The sequence below is a fragment of the Tyto alba genome, unplaced genomic scaffold (genome assembly GCF_018691265.1).
Source record: "Tyto alba isolate M040663 unplaced genomic scaffold, T.alba_DEE_v4.0 Super-Scaffold_46, whole genome shotgun sequence".
NCBI classification, from domain to species: Eukaryota; Metazoa; Chordata; class Aves; order Strigiformes; family Tytonidae; genus Tyto; species Tyto alba.
Window position 1 is genome coordinate 9439670 of NW_024881322.1, and position 21686 is coordinate 9461355.

At 36.2% G+C, this 21686-nt stretch overlaps 1 protein-coding gene across 5 annotated transcripts in view; it reads left to right on the forward strand.

The window, feature by feature from the left end:
* The window catches only part of SEPTIN7 (septin 7), an 82464-nt gene extending 62464 nt beyond the window's left edge, over positions 1-20000 (forward strand). For 4 of the 5 annotated variants that reach the window (XM_042806399.1, XM_032988847.2, XM_042806398.1 and 1 more), the window contains 9 exons: positions 2235-2352; positions 4147-4239; positions 5476-5572; positions 7740-7791; positions 8719-8844; positions 13242-13262; positions 15999-16134; positions 18169-18308; positions 18977-20000. In XM_042806399.1, the coding sequence (XP_042662333.1) occupies positions 2235-2352; positions 4147-4239; positions 5476-5572; positions 7740-7791; positions 8719-8844; positions 13242-13262; positions 15999-16134; positions 18169-18308; positions 18977-19016 (823 nt within the window). In that variant the 3' untranslated portion in view covers positions 19017-20000. The remainder of the gene's footprint in view (positions 1-2234; positions 2353-4146; positions 4240-5475; positions 5573-7739; positions 7792-8718; positions 8845-13241; positions 13263-15998; positions 16135-18168; positions 18309-18976) is intronic. The other variant, XM_042806397.1, reaches the window with a different exon arrangement.
* The last annotated feature ends 1686 nt before the right edge of the window (positions 20001-21686 follow it).

The following is a 21686-nucleotide window of genomic DNA, read 5'->3' on the forward strand; positions in this document are numbered from 1 at the left end:
ACTTTAAGGGAGTAATGAAGGAATTATGAGGAATATTCCTCAGGCAGTAAAAAATGCCAATTATTATACTTAGATTCTATAGCTAGCATCAGAATGGTTCTAATAATTTTGAACTATACAGACTTCTAAAATTTGGAAAGAAATATTTAGGGGGTGGAGAAGAGTTTTTCTTATGTAGGCTTCCCTTAATTAGACGTTTTGTTCTTCTTCAACATGCATGTTTGTAATGTCAGTTTTGCTCAACATGCATGTCAATTCTAAATGCAAACACTTGAATCCTTGGCATACACTGTTTCACTAGTGTGGAAAATCAAAATACTATTTAAATAAAGGAAGGATGCTCCATTCCTTGTGTTAGTTTTTTTGAGCTAGCTTTCAGATTCTTCAAAAATCATTTGTCTTCCCTCCACACCCTCCTTTTACCCATTAAAACTTTCTAAACCAGTGGGAGGTACAAATCGATTGTAAGGAAAAATAAAGGTAACGATTCAGATAAATTAAGCTTTGTCACTAAATTTGTAGGGCTAAAAGCTGGAAAAGTATTTTATGTTATTCGTGGGGAAAAAAAACATGTCAGATTGAACTAGGCTTGCATAGTGTTTTTCAATTACTGGAGTAAATACTTGGAATTGTAATCTAATTAAGGAAATGAATGGAGCACAGAGAAAATTGGTGCTTCTGTTAGCGTTCATTTCCTCCTTTAAGATACTGTCTCTCTGAAAGGACATTGCTCAATTCCTACCCGGGTTTTGTGGCTGTGCAGTCTTCAGTCATGTTTCATGTGCAGACAGCAGCATGTGTAACCTGTCGAGTGGTGTACTCTTCACTCTTACTGCATGATTGTATTTACATTGAATTAAAGCATTTGTAGGTGAATTGGCTTCTGTTTGTCCTTCTGACTTACTACACTTGTAAAAGCCAGCTTGTTACAATTTATAAAGAAAAAAAAAATGCAGGTTGGGTCCTTCCGTTTATGTATCCCATTATTTTTAGCTGGTATCCCCATAAACATCTGAACTGATGGGTTGGTTTGTGTGGGGGTGGGGGACAAGAGTGAAAGGGCAGGAGGAGCCTTCCAGGCAAGTGGATAGGGTGATAAAAATTGCAGCCTCTTTCTGCAATTCTAGGATCTTTACGTAAAATTTTCCTACTCCAGTGTCCACAGTAAACTGAAGACCTCGAGGCGAGCACTGTTGTCGTTCTAAACTATTCTGCTTTGGCAACTGCCCTTCAACTTGGTGTTGCCCTAGGAAGCTTTTTGAAGCAAGGAGAGGGAAAGCGTACTAAGGTGAATGGATAGCCAAACCTGTGCTCTTAATCTAGATGTGCATTAATGTTAGCTATTTAATGGAAACATGTTCAGTGGCAGGTAGAAAATATTAAAATTAAGTGTTCTTTAATGTTTTCTTCATTCTTTTATATATGGTTTGGAGAAAAGGCTAAATTTGAGTACCAAATGAATCTGGTTTTAATGTTCCTAATCCTAATTTATTATATGAGAAATAATCTGGTTAAGTGCTTTAAGTGAATCCTTTAAACCTGACTAAAATTGCTATGAAATCGAAACAGTAATGCATCTCAAACTCTGCGGCTTTACTTTATCAAGCAGGAAATACTGACCACTTTGATCCACATGGAACATTTTATATACCCATATAATGGGTGTTTTTATGTCATTGTCATTCACTTTCATAATGATATTTTTGTTATACATACCAATTTAGAGATGAGATGTTTCTACTTCATTTGTACACAGGCCACAGAGTTTACTGTTTTCAGCAATCTAATGTATAAAAAAAATCTCACAGCCCACTGTCAGGAAGAAGCACCCAAATAAACATGAATTTCAGAAACTGAAACTGAACATGTAAACAGAGCATGTTACACAACTGTAAACTCTTAACAGTCAGGCTTTAAATGGAACTACCTTACAGCCAATGACACGAGCTTTACTACCTTTGTAGGAGAGTTCTTATCACTTGCTTAAATAAGTATAATATCACCTAGCAGAAGTCTCATGACTACTAGTAATATTAATTTACAACTTATGCCTCTGGTATTAAACAATTCTAGGAGATTTCCTACTGCAGTTGCAGGTAGCCTTTTGAATTTTATTCAAGTATGTATCACTTATAAATCAGTGTCTTAAGAGTAGTTGTCAGGACAAATCTCAAATCATTTGTACGTTCTTGTTTAAGTAATATAAATTGCAAAGCTCTAATGCTATTTTTCAGACTTAAGCCTTTGGATATAGAGTTTATGAAGCGCCTGCATGAAAAAGTGAATATCATTCCACTTATTGCCAAAGCAGACACACTTACACCTGAGGAATGCCAACAGTTTAAAAAACAGGTGAGTTAAAAGACTAATATTTACAACATGGGATAATTTAGTGAGTTGATCCCTATGGAAACGGTGAGATTTAACTTCTTACATGCAAAGTTTAAACCCTGAAGCAATGACTTGAGACAGCAAAGCTGAGTAATTTATATCTCTAGATTTAATTATATTTCTTGGTGAAATAATCTTGTTTCTGTCCTCGGGGGAAGAGGTTTCAAGTGTAGTATGATTCTTGGCAAGTGAAATAATTCACTGCTGAGATAAAAATCAGTAAGGGAGGAAGGGAGCTTTCAAGATTTATGTGCCTAACAGAAGATGTGTGTTTAAAAAAAAAAAAAAAGGTACTTAACAGCATCACAGTATTATTGATGGTATTGTGGTATGCACTTTTGTGCTAATGCACTGTATTTATTAAAGAGGCCTCAGGTTAGATGAGAATCGGTATACCTGTTCTGTCTTGGTTTGTGGTCATGCATTCTGAAGATGGTGAGATAATTCTAACATTGATACAACTGATATAATTTCCTTGTATTTGTAGAATAAATTTGGTATTAATGTCTCCAAGTGGTTTATGTTTTATTTCAACTACATGATCAGAGTAGAACACTTGGGCTTTGCTGTATCCTATAAGGAGGGTGCAGAGAGGACAAAACAAGGCATGAAGTTTGTTTTATTGAATTATGTCTGGTCCTATTTCAGAAGAACACAGATGCTGAAAAGAGATTGGCATTAAGAGAAGTTGTAAGCAAAACCCTTGATCGAAGACTAAAAATTTAAGGACATTTTCTGCCTTGGAGAAACTTAGGCAAGGTGCTATAGTCCTGAAGTCTGTTTTGGCTGCATTTCATGTGTTTTTTTGATGTAAAGCAGGAAAAAATGGTAGAACACAGAATATTTCTTAATATATAAGCAGCTTTATCAATGAGTTGATGTTAGATATGGGAGACTTTCGCAAATCAAACTTGGAAGATACATCCTTGCATGAATTGGCAACTTATGTTCTTATAAGATTGCAAACCTATGAACCAAAAATATTCCCTCAGGCTCTGCAGTGTAGTTGTCAGCTAAGTGGTCTAATATTTTTCCGTTCTAAAATTCTGGAAAACTAATCAGCTTGTTTTTAAAAATACCCTTCAGACAAATCAAGCACCAAAACAGTACAGTCTCATTTTTGATAATGCTGTCAGTTATTCTTAAATTTTCTTTAGTGCTTGCAAATATTTTTCAACACAACTAACTGCTGGAGTCAGTCCATCAGTCACAAGCTCTGTTAAAATAGGGAGGTGATCCTGCTTCAAGCAACTGATGCTCAGGTGAGCTAGAAACAGAAAAGAATAGGACTGACAGCAGTAGCTGTTGTGAGAACCCAAAGAGCTGAAGTATGCCTGCAGTTACTTACTAAATTTTTTTTTTTTTAAGGTACTCAATTGTAAGACTAGTCTGAGAATTTAAGCTGTATTGTATTAGTTTTTGCATGAGCAGCTAGAATTCCCATTAGTGTAAATCTCTGCCCTGTTGCAGGAAACTGATGTTCATTTTTGCTGCCTTGTGTTGATGGATAGTATTCTGTTAGCTGTGTGTAAGAGGCTCTGGCTCTGATCCTCTTCTCCTGGCTAAGAAGATATGGTCATGCTAATTCCTTGGGGTCACCTGATGGTGGTAATGTACAAGTTTCATGAAGGAATTTAGTCACCTTATTATGCAAGGATCTTACATATCAAACAAAAGGAGGGAGAATCGGATTGCAGCAAGAAAGGGTTACTTCAAAGTATGAATTCCTCAAGCAAATAATATTTTTGGTTTTAGATAATGAAAGAAATCCAAGAACACAAAATTAAAATATATGAGTTTCCAGAAACGGATGATGAAGAAGAAAATAAGATTGTTAAAAAGATAAAGGTAAATGATTTTCTTTTGGAAAAACTGCTGGGGGGGCGGGGAAGAGGGGATAGAGAGCGAAAAGCTTTTTGTCATTAATGAAGAGCCCAACAAAATGTTTAGAAGATAAAAATCAGATGTAAAGCTGTTCTAAGAGTACCTGTTCCTCAGCAGAAGCAATGAACGATACTCTTAGATGACTTAAGTCCTTCTTTAATGGCTAAAGTTCAGAATGAGAGTGCTGAATCCCATGCTCATTTAATAAACTCTTAAAAGATCACCTTTTTTTTTTTTTTTATTCCATCCCTATTTGACTTTTATTGACCTACCACATTTTGTTTGGTTCTGAGCTTTGAAGGAGGCAAGGGTTGTCTCTTAGACAGAGGTGTGCAGTGGCAGAGTGTGTGCATTACACTTAGTAGCTGTCTGGCTAATTGATATACTGAAACCTTAATGGAGATGAATGACTGAAGAAAATCAAAGGGACTGTCAGGCTGTTGAAAGGCTTTTACTTTGGTTACTAGTGTTTTTGATTTGTTCTTTTATGTTGGAGTCCATCTTGTATACATTTCTTGAGCTTTACTGCTGTTTGCTCAGTAGCTTTGACTGCCTGTAAGAGCTTATATTTTTTTTTTTTTTGTTACTGTGGGAATCACACAGGATAGATAAACAGAAATAACACAAATGGAAGATATCCTGGGACTAGGCCTAAAGGAGAATAGCAGAATAAAAGCAAGGACAGAAGTCCAAAATACTTAACTTCATACACTGTTCCTTCCAGCTACTTGAAGCTGCTCTTGGCTCCTTTGTTGCTTGTTACACTGGAGGGATTTTGGGGTCAGCTGAAAACAAGAACTTGAAGTAGTTCTTTGCCAAACCTTTGAAAACTGGGTACAAGATCCAGCCAAAGCAACAGTCCTTGTAGCCAGTGGGAGCGTGAATTGATAAATAATTACTGTGCAGTTGAGTAAATAGGAAATGGTTTGCCTGTTGCTTAGCTTACTAAGTAGTAGTAATGTCTGTTCCTTAACTAGATTTACAGAATATAAGTGTAAGGAATTTCAAAGGGGTGTGTGTGAATATATATGTCATTAAACTAGGCAGAGGTCAGTAAACATAACTATTCCTGCATTTGGGAAAGCTGCATTGCAGTCTTATAGCACCCGACTAGCTTACATCAAGTTTATATGTGGGTGTGCTTTCAGTATCTTTTGGCAGTAGAAATTTTGATTTTTAAAGGAATACTTTCTCTTGTAGGACCGTTTACCTCTTGCTGTGGTAGGTAGTAATACGATCATTGAAGTCAATGGCAAGAGAGTTCGAGGAAGACAGTACCCATGGGGTGTTGCAGAAGGTAAGGTTTTCTCATTATTTTTTTTTGTATCCATTTAAAACTTATTAGACATTAGTCTATGTTTGAAATCCTTGATTCAAATGTGCTTTGGTCTAGAAATTTATTGAACATACCACTTCGTTATTCTGACAGTCTTGGAATAAGGCATAGATTTAGCAACATGTAACTTTGTGGGCAGATTTCTGCTGAGGCCTCACTGAGGAATTGTAAAACCTGTAGTGATTTGCTGCAGTAAATTATGTGAGGCTTAGATTACAACAGTTTGCTAGCATTCTTATTTTAATTTTCTTCATATAAAACCTTTATTTCTTAAATTCTTCTTTCTAGAGGATTCATATTATAAATGTTGATTTGATCAGCTTGACTAATGTAAATTAAATTTAAAATTTCTGGAAGAATTTACTTTTTTCCCAAAATATCTGAGTCTTCATTGTTGGGGTGTAGCAACAGGAAGGTACTTGGTAATGAATTGAATACTTTTGATAGTGGGTTTTTTGGTGTGGTTGTTTTGGTTTTGTTTTTCCTTTTTTTTTTTTTTTTGGGGGGTGTGTGTGGTTTCTTTTTTCTTTGTTTGTTTTTTAATTAATTTAAAACTTACTTTCTACTGTTATAGAGGCTTAAAGATAGCTGCATGTTCTGGCAACCACTGCTTTTGCTTTAATGCTGTTCACCGATTTCAAAGGGCACATGGCATAGCTTGCACCTTGCTGTATAGTGAAACAAATCACTATTAAACTTTGATCATTGAACTTTTTCCTTGTAGTGTGCATGTATTGAATAAAGAGAAGATTTTTATTTTTTTCCCCCTCACTATTTCTGCCTTATGAGGGCAACGGACTATAAATTTGATGCAATGTAGAACAGAGAAAAAAAAACCCAACCAACGAGCAGTTTATGGACCAATACTTTAAAGAGAAATGCTGTAGCATTTACATGCATGTCTGGCAGGAAATGAGGTTTGGCAGAAAGTGAAAACCAGCTGCACCAGAGAGGATCAAGCTCTATTTAAGGTTCTTGCAGTAGCATTTGGAGATGTACAAAATGGTGCTGTTTTTCTTTATTTTAAAACAAACTTCATAAATGTTTCATACTCATGTAATTGTACAACTTTTGGAAGGGAAGAACTAGCCTGGCTCTGAGTCTGTCAGCTAAGGACAGAATACTCAGAGATGAAGCTTTTTTGGGAGTATGACTTCATGTACTATCTGAGCGGAACTTACCAATTTGTGTAAAACTGTGGAAAGAAAATAATGCAGGAGTGCAGATACAAGACGAACACACAAAGAGGCTACGTGCTTCATTTTTCTGTAGGATTCACTGAACTTGGGTTATTTTAATTCCTTCATCCTGTTTGTCTTTCTCCTTCCCCTGAAAATGTCCATCTCTGCTTCAGGGGCACATTGGAACCTGCCTCGTGCCTTTCTTTTGAGTGCATTAAGATCTTTGTGTGTTGCCTTCTCTGTCTGCATGCCAGAGTTCTGGGGGGTGCATTTTGATCCAGTGGAGTTTCGTTATCTGTTGGGGAAATGCCACTCCACAGCATCAGCCTCTTCTACAGTAATGGAGTGAGAGGCATGGTGGAACTGGTGGCATCTGATGACAACTGCCAATGCTCGCTTTTGGTCTGTGGGCAGGTGCATCACATTAAATATACAACCTTCCTTTGCTTAGTTAATAAAGAACTAAGTCCACATTAAAATTAAAACGGAGACTTTGCAACTCATTTGGTGGGGAGGGAGAGATAGATTACGTTAAGTCAGTCTCCTAAAGATTTTGGATATACCTGGATCTAGGCTGAGATCTTCAGTTACGTGTTTGATCCTTAATTGCACAACTGTGCTGGCAGGGCCTCCAGTGGATCATAAAGTTAGTTAAACTGGCAAAACTGTGTTTCTGTTGCAATAGCTTACTCTGTTGTTCTGACTCAGAGTACAGTTTGCCATTATGGCTTAGGGGAGCATGGGAACTTTGCTGGTCAGATACACTGATACAGTTATACTGTTAATGCTCTTGCCCTGTTAACACATATACTGTTTGAGTAAGGAAAGACTGGAATTGATCTGATGTTGGAATGAACGTAGGAGATGGGTGACATCTAAAAACCTTATCTTTTTGTAAGGCACGTATTTTGGTTGCCATTTTTACAAAAATTTACCTCTTTTTGCAGTTGAAAACGGTGAACACTGTGACTTCACAATTCTGAGGAACATGTTGATAAGGTAAGTAACTTACAGGTAACATGAAGTTTTCTAGAATGTCTGATAGATTGGAAAGTCATATATGGGAGAAGAAAGGCTTTGACCTAGTGAGTTCATATTAATCCCCATATTTTCAATTGTAAACAGTATCTTCCATCTTGGTATCTTGTTTAACTACATATTTAGCAAGTAGTGGTGGTGATGGTGATTTTTTTTTTTTTTTTTTAATAGTTCTCTTTACTTTCTTATTACTTATTCTTGAAAATTGTGATAAACCACATGAGCCCAAGTTGTCTGTTAGAGCTGGTGTGTACTTCGTTGTAGGCGTTTTTTTTAAATTGTTGATGCTGCAGTTGTCTAAAAAACAAGACTGCTTGTGCTTTGTGTGAGGTGCTGCGTCCGATACTCACAGCAGTTCAGGTAGTGACATTTGCTGTAGCAACTGTTAGTTTGATTATTGCGCTTTGCTTTTCTCTAGGCTGACAATGGAAAAATGTTACAGGAAGCTAATGTTTGTATCTTAGTCTTGAACTTCACGTTTAGCTTTTGCAAACTTAAAAGATAGAAACTTGGAAGTTTTGGCTTGTTGTTTCTTGCCTGACAAGCTTTGGCACACCTACTACAGTAGTAATATTCAGTTTTCATATCTGTTCTCCAGATACTTTCAAGGTTATCCAAAACTCAGATTTTCCAAAGGTTGGTCCTGTAAGTTAATGTTTGGTATATTGCAAACTTGAGATAGTTCAGTGCAAAATAATCTGGTATTTCTGTAACCTTGATGTCTTTACAGCTCTAATTTAAATGAAAGAACGATAACACTGTAGGGAATGGGACATTAATGGAGGGATGTCATTTAATTAAGTCAATCTGCAAACTGAACATGGACTGATTTTTTCAGATAATATTTTGTATTTGTGCACTAAGCTGATAAATTACACTTATTGACAGAACTCACATGCAGGACCTGAAGGATGTCACTAACAATGTACATTACGAGAACTACAGAAGCAGAAAACTGGCAGCTGTTACATACAATGGTGTTGACAACAATAAAAATAAAGGACAACTAACAAAGTAAGTACTTGTTAAGGTTGTATTGCACCTTAATCTTTTTGCTCTGGTTTTTGGTTGGTTGGCTTTATGTATGTGTGGTGGGATTTTTGGTTTGGGGAAGTTGTTACGTGTTTATCCCCCAGTCAGTTGCCTCTTCACTGTGTTCTGATCACTGTATACCTCTCTTTTACTTACTTGGTTTTTTAAGTTTCACTAAGATTTACACTAGTTTAAGTGAACATGTTAAATAACTGGGGTTTAGTTAGATTCAATTCTGAAAAGAATACTTACATTTACTATTTCTGTTTGAGTTTTATTTCACTGGTACTTATTGCAAAGTTTTCTACATTAACGTTTCCGTTTTGTTTCATACACTACTTTAGGGATTATTGGTTCTTTTGGCATGAATGCTCAATACTCAGTGTCAGGGATGTTTTTGGAAGAATGAGTTAATATTTGTTTAGAAACTCTGAAAATCCAGACCTGCTAATGTTATCTTTGAAATGCTGCTCTGGCTACTTCTATGGTGGCTTATCATGGCAGGGAAATTATTGCAACATTTTTATCTTCTATGAAAGGAGAGTTGCAATGCAGGGTTTTTGGGTTCTGTTGCTGGTTTGTTTTTTTTTTTAACCCTAATATGTCATTTTAATTACCTCTGACAGCAAGTTGTTTGCCAACCTGATGAAGTTATTGGAAGATACAAAAGTAGGCTCTACTGTATTTTGCATTGTATAATGCTGTTTGAGAATAGCTACACTCTGAAATTTAAGTGTTTTTCCTCTCTGCATGTATCAACTGTATCGACAATTAATGATTAATTAATAATTAGTGGCACTCTTATTTCCTTTATTTGTACTATATTTAAATACAAATTTCTCAACTAAAATATAGTGCACTATTCTGTTCAGATAATGATATGCCAAATTACAGCTGTGCTTCCTGAAAAAGATCCCTGAAATTAGATGGAAATAGCTGCTTTTCCCATGCATATGATAGCTACAAAGACATTTTTCAGTAAAGGAATGTCTATTCTGTGCCATCGTAATGCTTTGAAAATGGCTCTGAGAGAATGATTTAAGTAGACATAATTTCATCTAGTTGAGCCTACATGAGACTTCCCTGCTCAGCATTGACAAAAAATATGATAGTACATGTCAGCTATATCAACTCTTCAAAACTATACTTAAATTTAGGTAAAGATTGTAGTGAGGCCAATTCTTAAAAAGAAATTTTCAAATATGTGTATCCATAGCACAGTGGTTACTTCTTACTGTCATATTTCTTACCATCATGTTATCCCTGACATGCATCTCAAGGTTTCTGAATGCATATAGCAAGTATGTTAAAAATCTTTCTTAAGCTACACTTGCCCTCCTAACAGTGCAGTGTTGGTGGTGGGGAGAGGAGGAGTTCTAAGAACTAAAATTACTACATGAGGTAGTTACTGTGGAAAAACTGGGGGGGGATGCAAGGTAGTTTGCACATTTGAGAACAAAACGGTGCAGTTGGGCACATCAGAGAGGTAAATGCGCCTCAGCACAAGAACTTGAGCTAACTTTCTCTTTTCTGAGATGACAGTGTATTAATAGTAGCACAAACCAGAAAATTCTGCATTTCCTCCAGGACTTCAAACTTGCTATTACTGTACTTTTTACTGTACTACTGCTTGCTGTTACTGTAGTGAAAAGTGAAACTTTCTCATTGTAATTTTGGATATCAGAGGAAGTTGTTTAGATTTTCTTTTTTTTTGTGTTGTTTATTACTATTTTTTATGCCTTTCCAAATCTTACTGTGTTTTCCTTAGATTTTGGAAAGATCTTCATTTTAGTGATAATACTTTGACCATTTTTTGTTTTGTGCCTGCTTAGATTTGTGTTAGCCTGCACCCACAAACTTAGTCTGTTACCTAATCCAAGTAAGGATTGATTATTCTTCATTCTTCTTTAAAAAGAATAACACAGTGCTTTTTAAAGTCATTTTTTTATTCCCATATTGCAAATATAACAAGATGCATTTTTGCATAAATGCATCTACCAGACAGTTTCAAAACTCTTTTTGTGTCCTTCTTTCTTCTCTCTCCCTGTGCCAGTTGCTGATAGCATTGCTGAGATTTGATTTTTAGCTAGAATTTACACTAAGAGGGTCTGGAATTACTGAAGCATGCATAGTTTTGCATCTCCTGCCATTTCAGATCACTGTGCTGTCCCACCTGAACATTTCTAGGTAAACATGGCTTTTGGAACAATTTTCTCCATAAGAAATCTGTTTCTCAGAACACTGCAATACTGCAGCTCGGAGGTGAATAAATGCAACTGGCGCTCTTAGCCATTGTGTTTTCTTTTTTTCAAGAGAAAAAAAATATTGCAGTTTGTTTGATTCAGCCATCTGAAAGATGGCAAAATGTATTGCAAATTTTTAAGATTTTGAACCTTTCCTCAGAGTTTGTTCCTTCAAACATATGGTGATGTAAGTAAATAAATAAAAATCTTGAATGCATTTACTGGTTATGAAACAGCTGATGCTATTCTTGTCTTGTTACCTTATCCATATGTTGACTTGCAGCATTATTTTTTTTTTTAAGCTTTAGCATGCTTTTTTGGCTTCAGTGTGTTTTCATAGTTTTGAATCTAGCATAGTTGAAGCAGCATAGAAGGAATTTTCCAAACCACCATGTATGTGTATTCCTGGAAATTAATTGGAAGAGGGAAGAACAGATATTAACAGTTTATCTGTGCAGCCCCTTAGGAATTTTATGCTTGCCTGCTTGTCTTATGAAAGAAGTGTCTGTGTCTCAAAGTGGAGCAATATTTGACTTGTCCTCTGAAATCTGATTCTTTCATGGGAGACAGATCCTGTATCTCTGTGTGAGAATGGAGACATGCTCTGGTGCTGTCTGGTGGTATTGCAAGCATACTGTTAATCACAGATAACACCTCTGGCTCTGGAAACTCCTAAGCTGCTGTTCTTTTGTAAGCTGGGAGGGTGGACAGAAGAGGAGATGCACATGCAGTGGTTCTTGCACTTTTCTAAAAATACCTCCCACTGACGGCTGTTGGAGACTGGATTGATCTTTTCTACCTTTAAAACAGCTGTATTTTTGTGATCTTAGCAGATCTTTGGTTTTCATGCAACTGTTAACATATTTCTTTGAACAAAAATGCAAACAGCAGAACAAATAGAAGTATGCGCTACACCTTCTAATAATGCTGTGCAGAGGAATTGAAGCAGTTTCCTCTGCCCAGTTGACAATTTTCTCTCTGATTTATCTCCTTTGATTTGGTGAAACTCTGACTGTTCTACAAGTAACTTGTTGACCTAAGAGCAATCCAAGGGCATGTATTTTCCGTGATTAAGTAGCCTTTTCATATGTTAGGTTTACTGTCTGATTTCTTCAACATCATCCCAGCCATTAAAAAAACCTAATAAAATGCCAGTATATGTATATGTGGAGAACTTGTTTCTTCAAAATGTGGTAATTGTAATTTCACATGTACTACACGGCGTGAGAAAATTGGCGTTTGCCGTGAAATTTTAAATTTTTAGTTTGAGAAATCTTTTCAATTTGCTGTATGAAGCTGCTATCTTCAGTGAGTTTAAAAGTAAAACCTTATTTTACTGAAAGTCATATTGTACACTATAAAGATGAGCCTTATCCCTCTACTGACCTGTTCAATAACCTGTCACACAGGGTGACAAAATACACAACGCGTAGGTCCTTCTAACTGCTTAGCTTAGACTACTTCTAACTCCTTTTGCCTTGTATTCTCAGTGATTTCTGTGAAGTGGTTCGAGTGTTAAGCCCATCTTCCTGTATGGTGAGACTCAATAGCAGAATCTTGTTTTCAGACCTTTTTCCCCCCCCATTCCATAGTATTAGCGAAGCGCTAACCCAAGGCGTGCTGGGGTTCCGTGCCCTGCCCTGGGGAGGTGAGCTGGCAGCCAGGCCTTCCTCCTGGCTGGGGCTGGCCACCGAGCTCGGGGACTCTTTTGTAGCACAAGAACATTCAGGGGGCTGTAATACACTGTCTTCACCTCATTTTTAAATGAACAGATAAGCCTCGATACAGTATCGGTTTCTGAAAACTTTAGTGCAAGTGGTTGTTCACGTCACTAAAATATTTAAAATCGCTTTAAAAGCATGCGTATTCTAGGGAACCTATTCCTGAAAGTATCTGCACATCAAACCTGCATTAATACTTACACGGTGTCGTGATTTACTAACTGAATTTGAAATAAATATAACAAGCTTTAACTAACAGTCTTTCCTTTTACTGTGAAAAATTTGCTTTTGGGGGAGCACATAATTAGCTTTAGGAATCTATTAATAATGAATATACTCTTAAAATTATTGCTTTTTGGTTTTGTGATTTTATTTAAGCATGCTAAGCTAAGCCTCTGTATTTTTTGTTTTTTAGATTTGACACAGTTGAAGGCATGTAAGTGGTCATTTAAATTTTTCCAAAAAACTTAAAGACAAAAATTTTATAAACACAAAAAGGGTTTGACTGTTTAATGTTTCCAATTTAAAACAGATTCCTGTTATCCCACTCTTGGCATTGTTTTTTTTTCTCCCTAGCAGGTTTTTTTTTGGTCTAAAGCTGTGCTAATGTAAACTTTAGAAGTTTATAAATAATTTCAGTGACAAATATCTCTGTAAAAACCCGTCCTCTTTAGAACTTATTGACTAGCCCTCAAGACAAATTTGGTCAAATTTCAGCAATGAGTAGAAGTGCATAAATTATGAAATTCCCCCAGTTTTTATCCTTAGCTCCATCATCTTTTACATAGATTCTTATAAAGAATTAGTAGAATTTCATCCTTGTCTGTAAATTTACAACTCTTGGATTGGGGAATTAGCTACTTCCATCTTTTCTGACCATGATTTTATCATTTTATCTTATTACGCAGAGGTTCCACTTTGCGCATATCTAGAATAATTTTTCATTTTTGCAGATTAACTTAGAGTGCTGTTTTAACATACAACCTGTTAAATCAATTAAATGTTTTACATCTTGGTTTAGTGGTTTGGGTTTTTTCCCTTCAGCTCTTTTTTTGTTCAAGTCTCTTGTATAGTTTTATCCTGAAATACGGGATGATGTGCTTTTACCTACGTCACATACTTAAGACCTAACCAAACCAGTTGTGACCTATGTTGTAAAGTTCTCAATTGTAAGTACTCACTTGTTCGCTTATCAAATGTTCTGTGCTGATTTTTACCACTTCCTCAAATACAGCTCACATGACATACCCATTAGATTATTAGGTTGTCAATGGAAGGACAGTTCTGCTCCCATTTCAAGTCCGTAGAAACTGCAGCAATGATTCCTCAGTATTCAGATCTACTTCCAAGGTTAATTTCTGAAGAGCAGATACATTTGAGAACTTTACACTTCTAAAAGGTAACAACAAGAAAATAGTCTTGTTCTGACAGCTGGTTACCTTCCACAAGTACTGCTACTCACCTCTTTCATTTTCTTCTTATTTTTGTGTATTATTGTACTTCACCTGTGTTTAACCATTGTATTTTTTTCCCTTGACAAAAGTTGTTAGCAGTTGGCCTTTTGAAGGGCTAAAGTAAACGTTAGACTGAGGAGCAGTTTCAGTTCCCTGTATTGTACAGCAATTTACTCACCAATCCAAGCTTTGCAACTCTTAGTTCAGATTCAATTTTTTTTTTTTTTTTCAAATGGAAATGCCATTTTCTTCTTTCTCCTCACCCCCCACCAGTTTTCACCTTTGAAATACTGGTGTTTGAGGAAAAAGTTCATATGGCCTAGAGTTCATATGATATTGATTATTTTCACTGTACTGTTGGTTGGTGAAAATGGGCAAGCAGGAGGGATGATATGAGCCATTAATAGTCAAACAAAATCTTAATGTTTAATGTGTCACCTCCATTTCTTTAAGAATGAGTGGCAAATTATAAATCAAAATAGACATTTCTGATGTCATCACTGAAAGTTAGTACATTCTTTTTTCCTTTTCAAAAGCTTTTTCTGCATGGTATATATCAGAACAGGGGGGTTTTTTTGTGGGTTTTGGTTTTTTGTTTTTTTTTCTTTTTTTTCTTTTTTTTTTTGGTTGTGTTTTTTTTTAAGAAATAAAAACAAAAATTTTTTTTATAGGGCTTAGGCTTGCCACCTCTATTTTACAATTTGTTGGTCTGAGTGACTTTTGCATGCATTATAGTAAATATCCTCTGCTGGTTGCTTGTAGCAATTCCAAATATATTCAGTTCTTAATTTTTACCAACATGATACAGTTCAAACTTTGTCATCCTAAGCCATACATACTCAAAACTGAAACAAGAGGCCAGTGATTTGATTTGATTGCTCTTTGTTGAAAAGCAGAAAATTCTTAAATTGTACGTAGCAATCATCACTAGATCCAAATCATCCTGATTTATTGGGTATTTAATGTGAAACTTGCTATTTAAAAACTGTGTCAACATAACATGGATAGCAGGCTTATACAGCTTTAAAAATTCAGTAGAATCCAGGAAAGTAGTTACCACGAAGTATATAGAAAAATTAAAAATAAGGTACTTTATGCATCAAGTTTATTAATAGTTTTCTAAAGGAAAATCTTCTAACGCACGCTTTCATGAAATACTGATGTTCAGTTGCCTGAACTTTTTTTTTTTTTTTTTTTTTTTGCAAAGTTGCTTTCTCTTCAGAAGTATGACCACAGTGTTCAGCACAAATGCAATGTTAATTTACTCTTGGGCTCACTTTGAACAATGAAAACTTAGGGAGAAAATGGGATTTCTGTCTGCAATGCTTTTAAAATTTTTATGTCCATTAATTTTTTTGTATCTTTGAATGGGAAATAAAAAGATGCCTGAAGATCACTTGAAAGATGATAATTTTTTTTGTTGTAACTTTGATACCCTCTCTTCCCATGACCAGGTTCTACTAAAGATAGAAAGTCAAGAGTTTCTGTTAAAGTAATGTAAATCAGTTGTGGGGGAGGAAAAAATACTGTTTGAAATGGCTTTTTGAGGAAAGCTTAACAGTTAATATAATAATACAAATTTAATTCAAGCTAGCAGTGCATACAGACATGCTATCTACCTTAATGCTTCAGCATTTTCATCTTGTTTTTTACAGTTGCCCTAATGTAACAGGAAAAAAGTTCTTGTTATCTAACTACTTCTTCTGGATTTATGGCAGGAGCCCGTTGGCACAGATGGAGGAGGAAAGGAGGGAGCATGTAGCCAAAATGAAAAAAATGGAAATGGAAATGGAACAGGTGTTTGAGATGAAAGTCAAAGAAAAAGTTCAGAAACTGAAGGACTCTGAAGCTGAGGTAATCAAAATGTCTTAAAGCCCAATATGCTTGAGGCTGAAAAAGTGTAAAGACAGTTCTTTTTGCCAAGACTTTGCAACATAACTTTTGTCTAGGAACTGATTCCGTAGTTAGATTGTGTGTTTAAAGGCAACTCAGCTACTCTTTCTCGGCTTGTCTTTGCTGAAATGGTACAAGCCCAAACTTAAAATGTAATTTCAGTGTTCACGTGCATTCTCTTTTTATTTTCAGAGTCACAGTATGTTAAAATACTCCTTAACTTTCTTACCCTCTTTTTCCCCCTCTTCTTTGGAATATTTTATGCCTGTTTTCTTCTATATGCTTTAAAAAGTTCTTGAGATTTTCATGGTTTACATGAGCTAAGGTAGTAATGATAATTTTCTTTGCATACTAAAAAAGCATTTCAGAAATTGATATGTCTATAAAAAAATAACCTAAATGAGAATTACTAGACTAAGGAAGAGTCAGGGATATGGTGTCATCAGTGCTTTGGTGTCATTTGAACATACATAACTTCTATGGATATTTAATTTCTGTCATCTCCAACTGAAGTCCCCACAGTAAAACAGTTTTTTTGTGGGCTTCAGGCAGCTCTTCAGGTGCCTGAAGAGACTATTATAAATATCTCTTTTTAAGACACTATCATAAAACTACATTTAAGTAGAAAATTAATTTTAAGTTGTGAGAAAGCAGCTTCTCACAAGAAGCCTAATAGAGAAATTCGAAACTGTCAAAGTTCCTAAAGAAAGTTTGGCTCCAGATTTGAGGGAAAGTGAGGAAATCTGGCAGGGTAGTTGAAATGCTTGGCAGCCTAGGCATTGTAAGGAGCCAAGGCATACTGGATCAGAGGAGAAAAAAATACCAATCTAGATTTTTCTTTTTTTCTTGTTTCTTTTGGAGAATTGTATAGATAAAGATAGAAAAGCTAGGATACACCAGTTAGAAATTTGAAGACTCTAAAGCTAGATGTTTAATTTGGATCACAGTGTTTAATTAGCTAATGGATTTATCCTTCCTCAGTTTCTGTCTCAGATCTTTTTGAACCCATTTATACTCCTGGCCTCCACATTCCTCTTGTTATATGAAAAACAAAAAGAAAGATTTTTTCGTGTTGTTTTGTTTTTCATGTACCACCTGAGTGCAGTGTTTGACTGAGTGCATCCTGTGATACCAGTTTTTAAATGTTAATGTAATTCTTTTTTTTTTTCACCATTCATGACTTTGTAAACTTCTGTTGTATTTCTCTAAAAGTAGAAAAGTAGGCAATAGACAGTGCTGAGTATAAAGCATTTAAAATCTTTGAAAGGAAATACGTTTTGAAAGGTTTGTGTAAGACAGGGACTTGCAAGAGGGAGTTTTGTCTCATTTCAAAAACATGTTACACCACACAAAAGGAATCACTTCTCCTGACAGTGTCTCCTTTCTCACCTGTAACACGTTTCATCGTCAGCCTGTCCCATCACCTTGCAGGAGAGACTTCTTGCACTGTTCTGGCAGTGTAGACAATTCACTTCCATAATACAAATAATAATTCATTTTATTAGTGAAGAAACTAATCCACATAATAATAATGTTTTCCCAAATAGATCCTTAATATAGTTAATACTATCGGATGAAATCAATGTTTGGGGGTTTTTCCCCACACAAAGTCAAAGATGCTGCTACTTTATGCATTACTGATACTCAAATGCTCTGCAATTTGCTTCCTAACGTTTGTATCACATATCAAAGTGTTCTTGAATTTCCTTTTGTTTGCCACATGTAGCTGCTTACAACTCCTAATGTAAGTCAGGCAACATTTGGGGTATTTTCTGTTAACTGTAAAGTGAGGCCACAGGATTAGTACCCTTTTTGTTTCTGTTATTTGCAGTACCTGTAGCCTTAGGGCTTTTGGTCTAAGAGTTACTTTCTTTGAAGAGAAAATATAATACTGTATTTTCTTGCATTAGTATAGTTGCTGATGTTTGTTACTACAGCTCCAAAAGTTGCTGTGTTTTCTGTGCTTACTGACTCTCTTTATAACTTTTCCTGTAGCTGCAGCGACGCCATGAGCAAATGAAAAAGAATTTGGACGCGCAACACAAAGAATTAGAGGAAAAGCGTCGCCAGTTTGAGGACGAGAAAGCAAACTGGGAAGCTCAACAACGTATTTTGGAACAACAGAATTCTTCCAGGTAAATTGGAGTCTTGTCCTGCAGCTCACAGTAAATGTTCTATAGCTTTCTGCTAAAAGGCAGTTTCTGTGGTACTAATGGCCAGTGGCACTTGACCCCTAAGGAAGTGTCACTTAAAAGCCAAGAAAAATCTTGAACTGCTTTTAGTTAGAAGCAAGCATTTATCAGAGATATTGGGATGGTTATTAGCTTCTAAAGCAGATTTTAATCTGCAGAGTCACTGTATCCATACATGACTAGATCTATCTAAAAAATTATGTTTGTATTTGAAAGCTAGATTGCATCAGACTTCTGAGGGGTTAAAGCTTTGAGAATGAATGTGTTTAATTCTCCTAGTCCTTGGAAGGGGAAATATAATGATAAATGCATTGCTTGACTTCATCTAGTACAAGTACTGTGTGCATAGTAAGTTTCACACATTGTATTGCAGCCAGTAAAACTCTGTAAAAATGCATATTTTAAAATATGTACATTACTGTTTGTTTTGTTTTGTGGTGGGGGTTTTTGTGTGGTTTTTTCTGTGGGGTTTTTTTGTGTTTTTTTCTGTGGGTTTTTTTTGTGTTTTTTTTTTTTTGTGTTTTTTGTGTTTTTTTGTTGTTTGTTTTTTTTTTTTTTTAAATCAGAGCAAGTATGCATTATTTAACAAACTTTTTTTAATATCATTTTAGAACCTTGGAAAAGAATAAGAAGAAAGGGAAGATATTTTAAATGCATCATTTTGACCACCAGTTATGTATTAGTTGCCAATATGCCAGCCTGGACATCAGTGTTTGTTGGATCCGTTTGACCAATTTTGCACCAGTTGTATCCATAGCAATGGATTTAACAGCATGACAAATTTCTGTTAATTTTGATGGAGAATGAGATGCCTTGAATTGTCTAGGGTGTTGTGTACTTGGAAAAATTAACAGCTCTAAGTACCATTTTTTTTCCCTTTTTTTTAAAACAGATGTCATTTTAATGCAAAAGAAAAGCATTTTACTGTTGTACAATCATGTTCTGGTGGTTTGACGGTTTACAGGATAGTAAAAAATGCAAGGACTCTAGACGGTTTTTAGTGAGGATAAATTGCCATAATATGATGCAAACAATGCTTCTCTATTATTATAATACAAGAATTCCATTCAGTGCAGCATATACAATAATGTAATTTAGTCTAACACAGTTGACCCTATTTTTGACACTTCCATTGTTTAAAAGTACACATGGAAAAACAAAAGTTGTAGGCTTACAGTGCACCTAAGCTTTTTATAACAACCCTTTTATGTTTTGGATTCTTTAAATATATGCTATTCTCATTTAGTAACTTCTTTAGCCAGAAGGATCTCATTACTGCTTCATTTTTGTAATAACATTTAATTTAGATATTTTTCCATATATTGGCCCTTCTAAATAGAATATAGCTTCTTTCATATGGTAGGAACCAGTGAGTAAAACTTTCCTTTAACTCCCTTTTTACATTTTATGGTAAGTAGCAGGAAAACGCATTTATAGGTCATTTCTAGGCAAAATTGTGGAGTTAACTACCAACCTGTTTCTACCTGTGTGCAGTCTTTCTTTATTTTACTAGAAATGGGAATATGGCCTCAAGAAAAACATCACCATTTCGCATTTAGCTGTATTCATATACTGCATTTCTGTATTTTTGTTTGTATTGTAAAAAGTCACATAATAAACAATGTTGTGATGTAACACGCTGCTGTGTCGGAAATTTTAAAGGTGTTAAGCAGCCAGGTGCTCCTCTGGGAAATGCCTGAGCTTTCTCTTGGGCGGCCTCGGTTTGATTCGTCTTTGATTTGCCCGAGGAATTAGTTTAAGGTGCGGAGAACACCTACGCGGTGTGGAATTGCTAGACAAATCCCATTTTGGTGGCTCTGCCCCATCCCCCGGAGGAGCAACCACGGGCCTTGCGGCTTGCCCAGAGGCGGGCAGGGAGCGCGGGCGCAGGCCCTGCCTTCCCGCCCAGGCCGCCGGCTGCTCCCCGGGCCCGGCTGCTCCCCGGGCCCTTCGCCGGGCGGGGGGGGGGGGACAGCGCCACTGCGGCCTCCCCGGGTGCAGCTCTGGGGGCGCTGGCAAGGGTGGGGGTTTTTCTGGTTTGCCTTTGGGTTTAGTTAACTGTGTCGGTTCCAATAAATGTAGTAGCCAGGAAGTTGATATTCAAAGTACAGCCTTTAAGTTGTTTAAAAAACTGATGGGGACTTTTTACGTTTGTCATTGCCTGTGAAACAGCGAAGAATCTCTCATTTTTTGCAGATGTCCCTGGTATTACCCCTGCTATCACTCGGCTTGTGTTACTTTTTCTTTTGCATGAGTTTTTCTTTGTCAGAAATACCATTTATTCAGCCAGGTTCCCAAGGAAATGAAGGCATTTTCAGTGGTCTACATGGAGGCCTCCTTATAACTCATTTCAGATATACTGCCTACCTCTCCTCAGAGGAGACACTGATTATAAGTAAGTTGACATGGGTTTCCCTTTCAAGTAAACAGAATTGCAAAGTCTCATCTTTTAATACCTCATGGAGGATGTACACTGCCTGCATCTGCCCTTCATCCCCCAAGGTTTCAGTTTAATTCAATAAATTGAATAAGGAACAGGCAAGAGTTACCATCTAGGAGAGAAGCTGCAGATTCTGAATTGCTTTTAGGACTCATCAAACCTGAGAATATACTGTCTGTGAGTATGCTAGTGCTTGAAACAGGGATTTTATTTATTAGGAAACTTGTTTTAATTATGCTTGTCATCTTTCTTCTCACTCTTGTTCTCTATCTTCACGCACACACTCGGGATAATCAGAAACCAGTATATATTCTTGTTAGATCTTTTGTATGAGGGCACATAGATATTCTCTAAGAGCATTTGTATTTGAAAATTTAGAGCATATAGAAATAAAGCGTTCTGAGTTCTCTTCTGAAGTGGAACATTGTCCTTTTGGGAAGACTTGTCACCTCTTAACTTTTCTTAAATGCTTTGGCTTTTTATGGTAAGTTTGGGCTGCACCTAAAGAGTATGAGTTTGCCAAAAATTAGAATTCTTCTTCAGACTTTCTGCACTCTGTAGTTGTGGGGATTTTTTAATTAAAAAAACAAAAGTAAGATGAGGAGGCATGAACCTGTGCAGCTTGCAAGATAGGAGCTGTGTAGCCAATAAAAGTCTATAAGCTAAAAATGCACTGTGATACAGCCCAGGATTTTTTTTCCTTCCATAGACTAAATCATAATTTAAATGTGTTCTTTCTTTAAAGTCGAACCCCATTTTACTTGGTGATAAATAGGTACTTAAATTTCCCTGTATTTGTGTGACAACTCGGCGTGCAGCAGAGTTTGTGGTGTGTCTGCTAGTTGGTCAGAAACCTGCTGCATCCAGATGTCATGGGACAG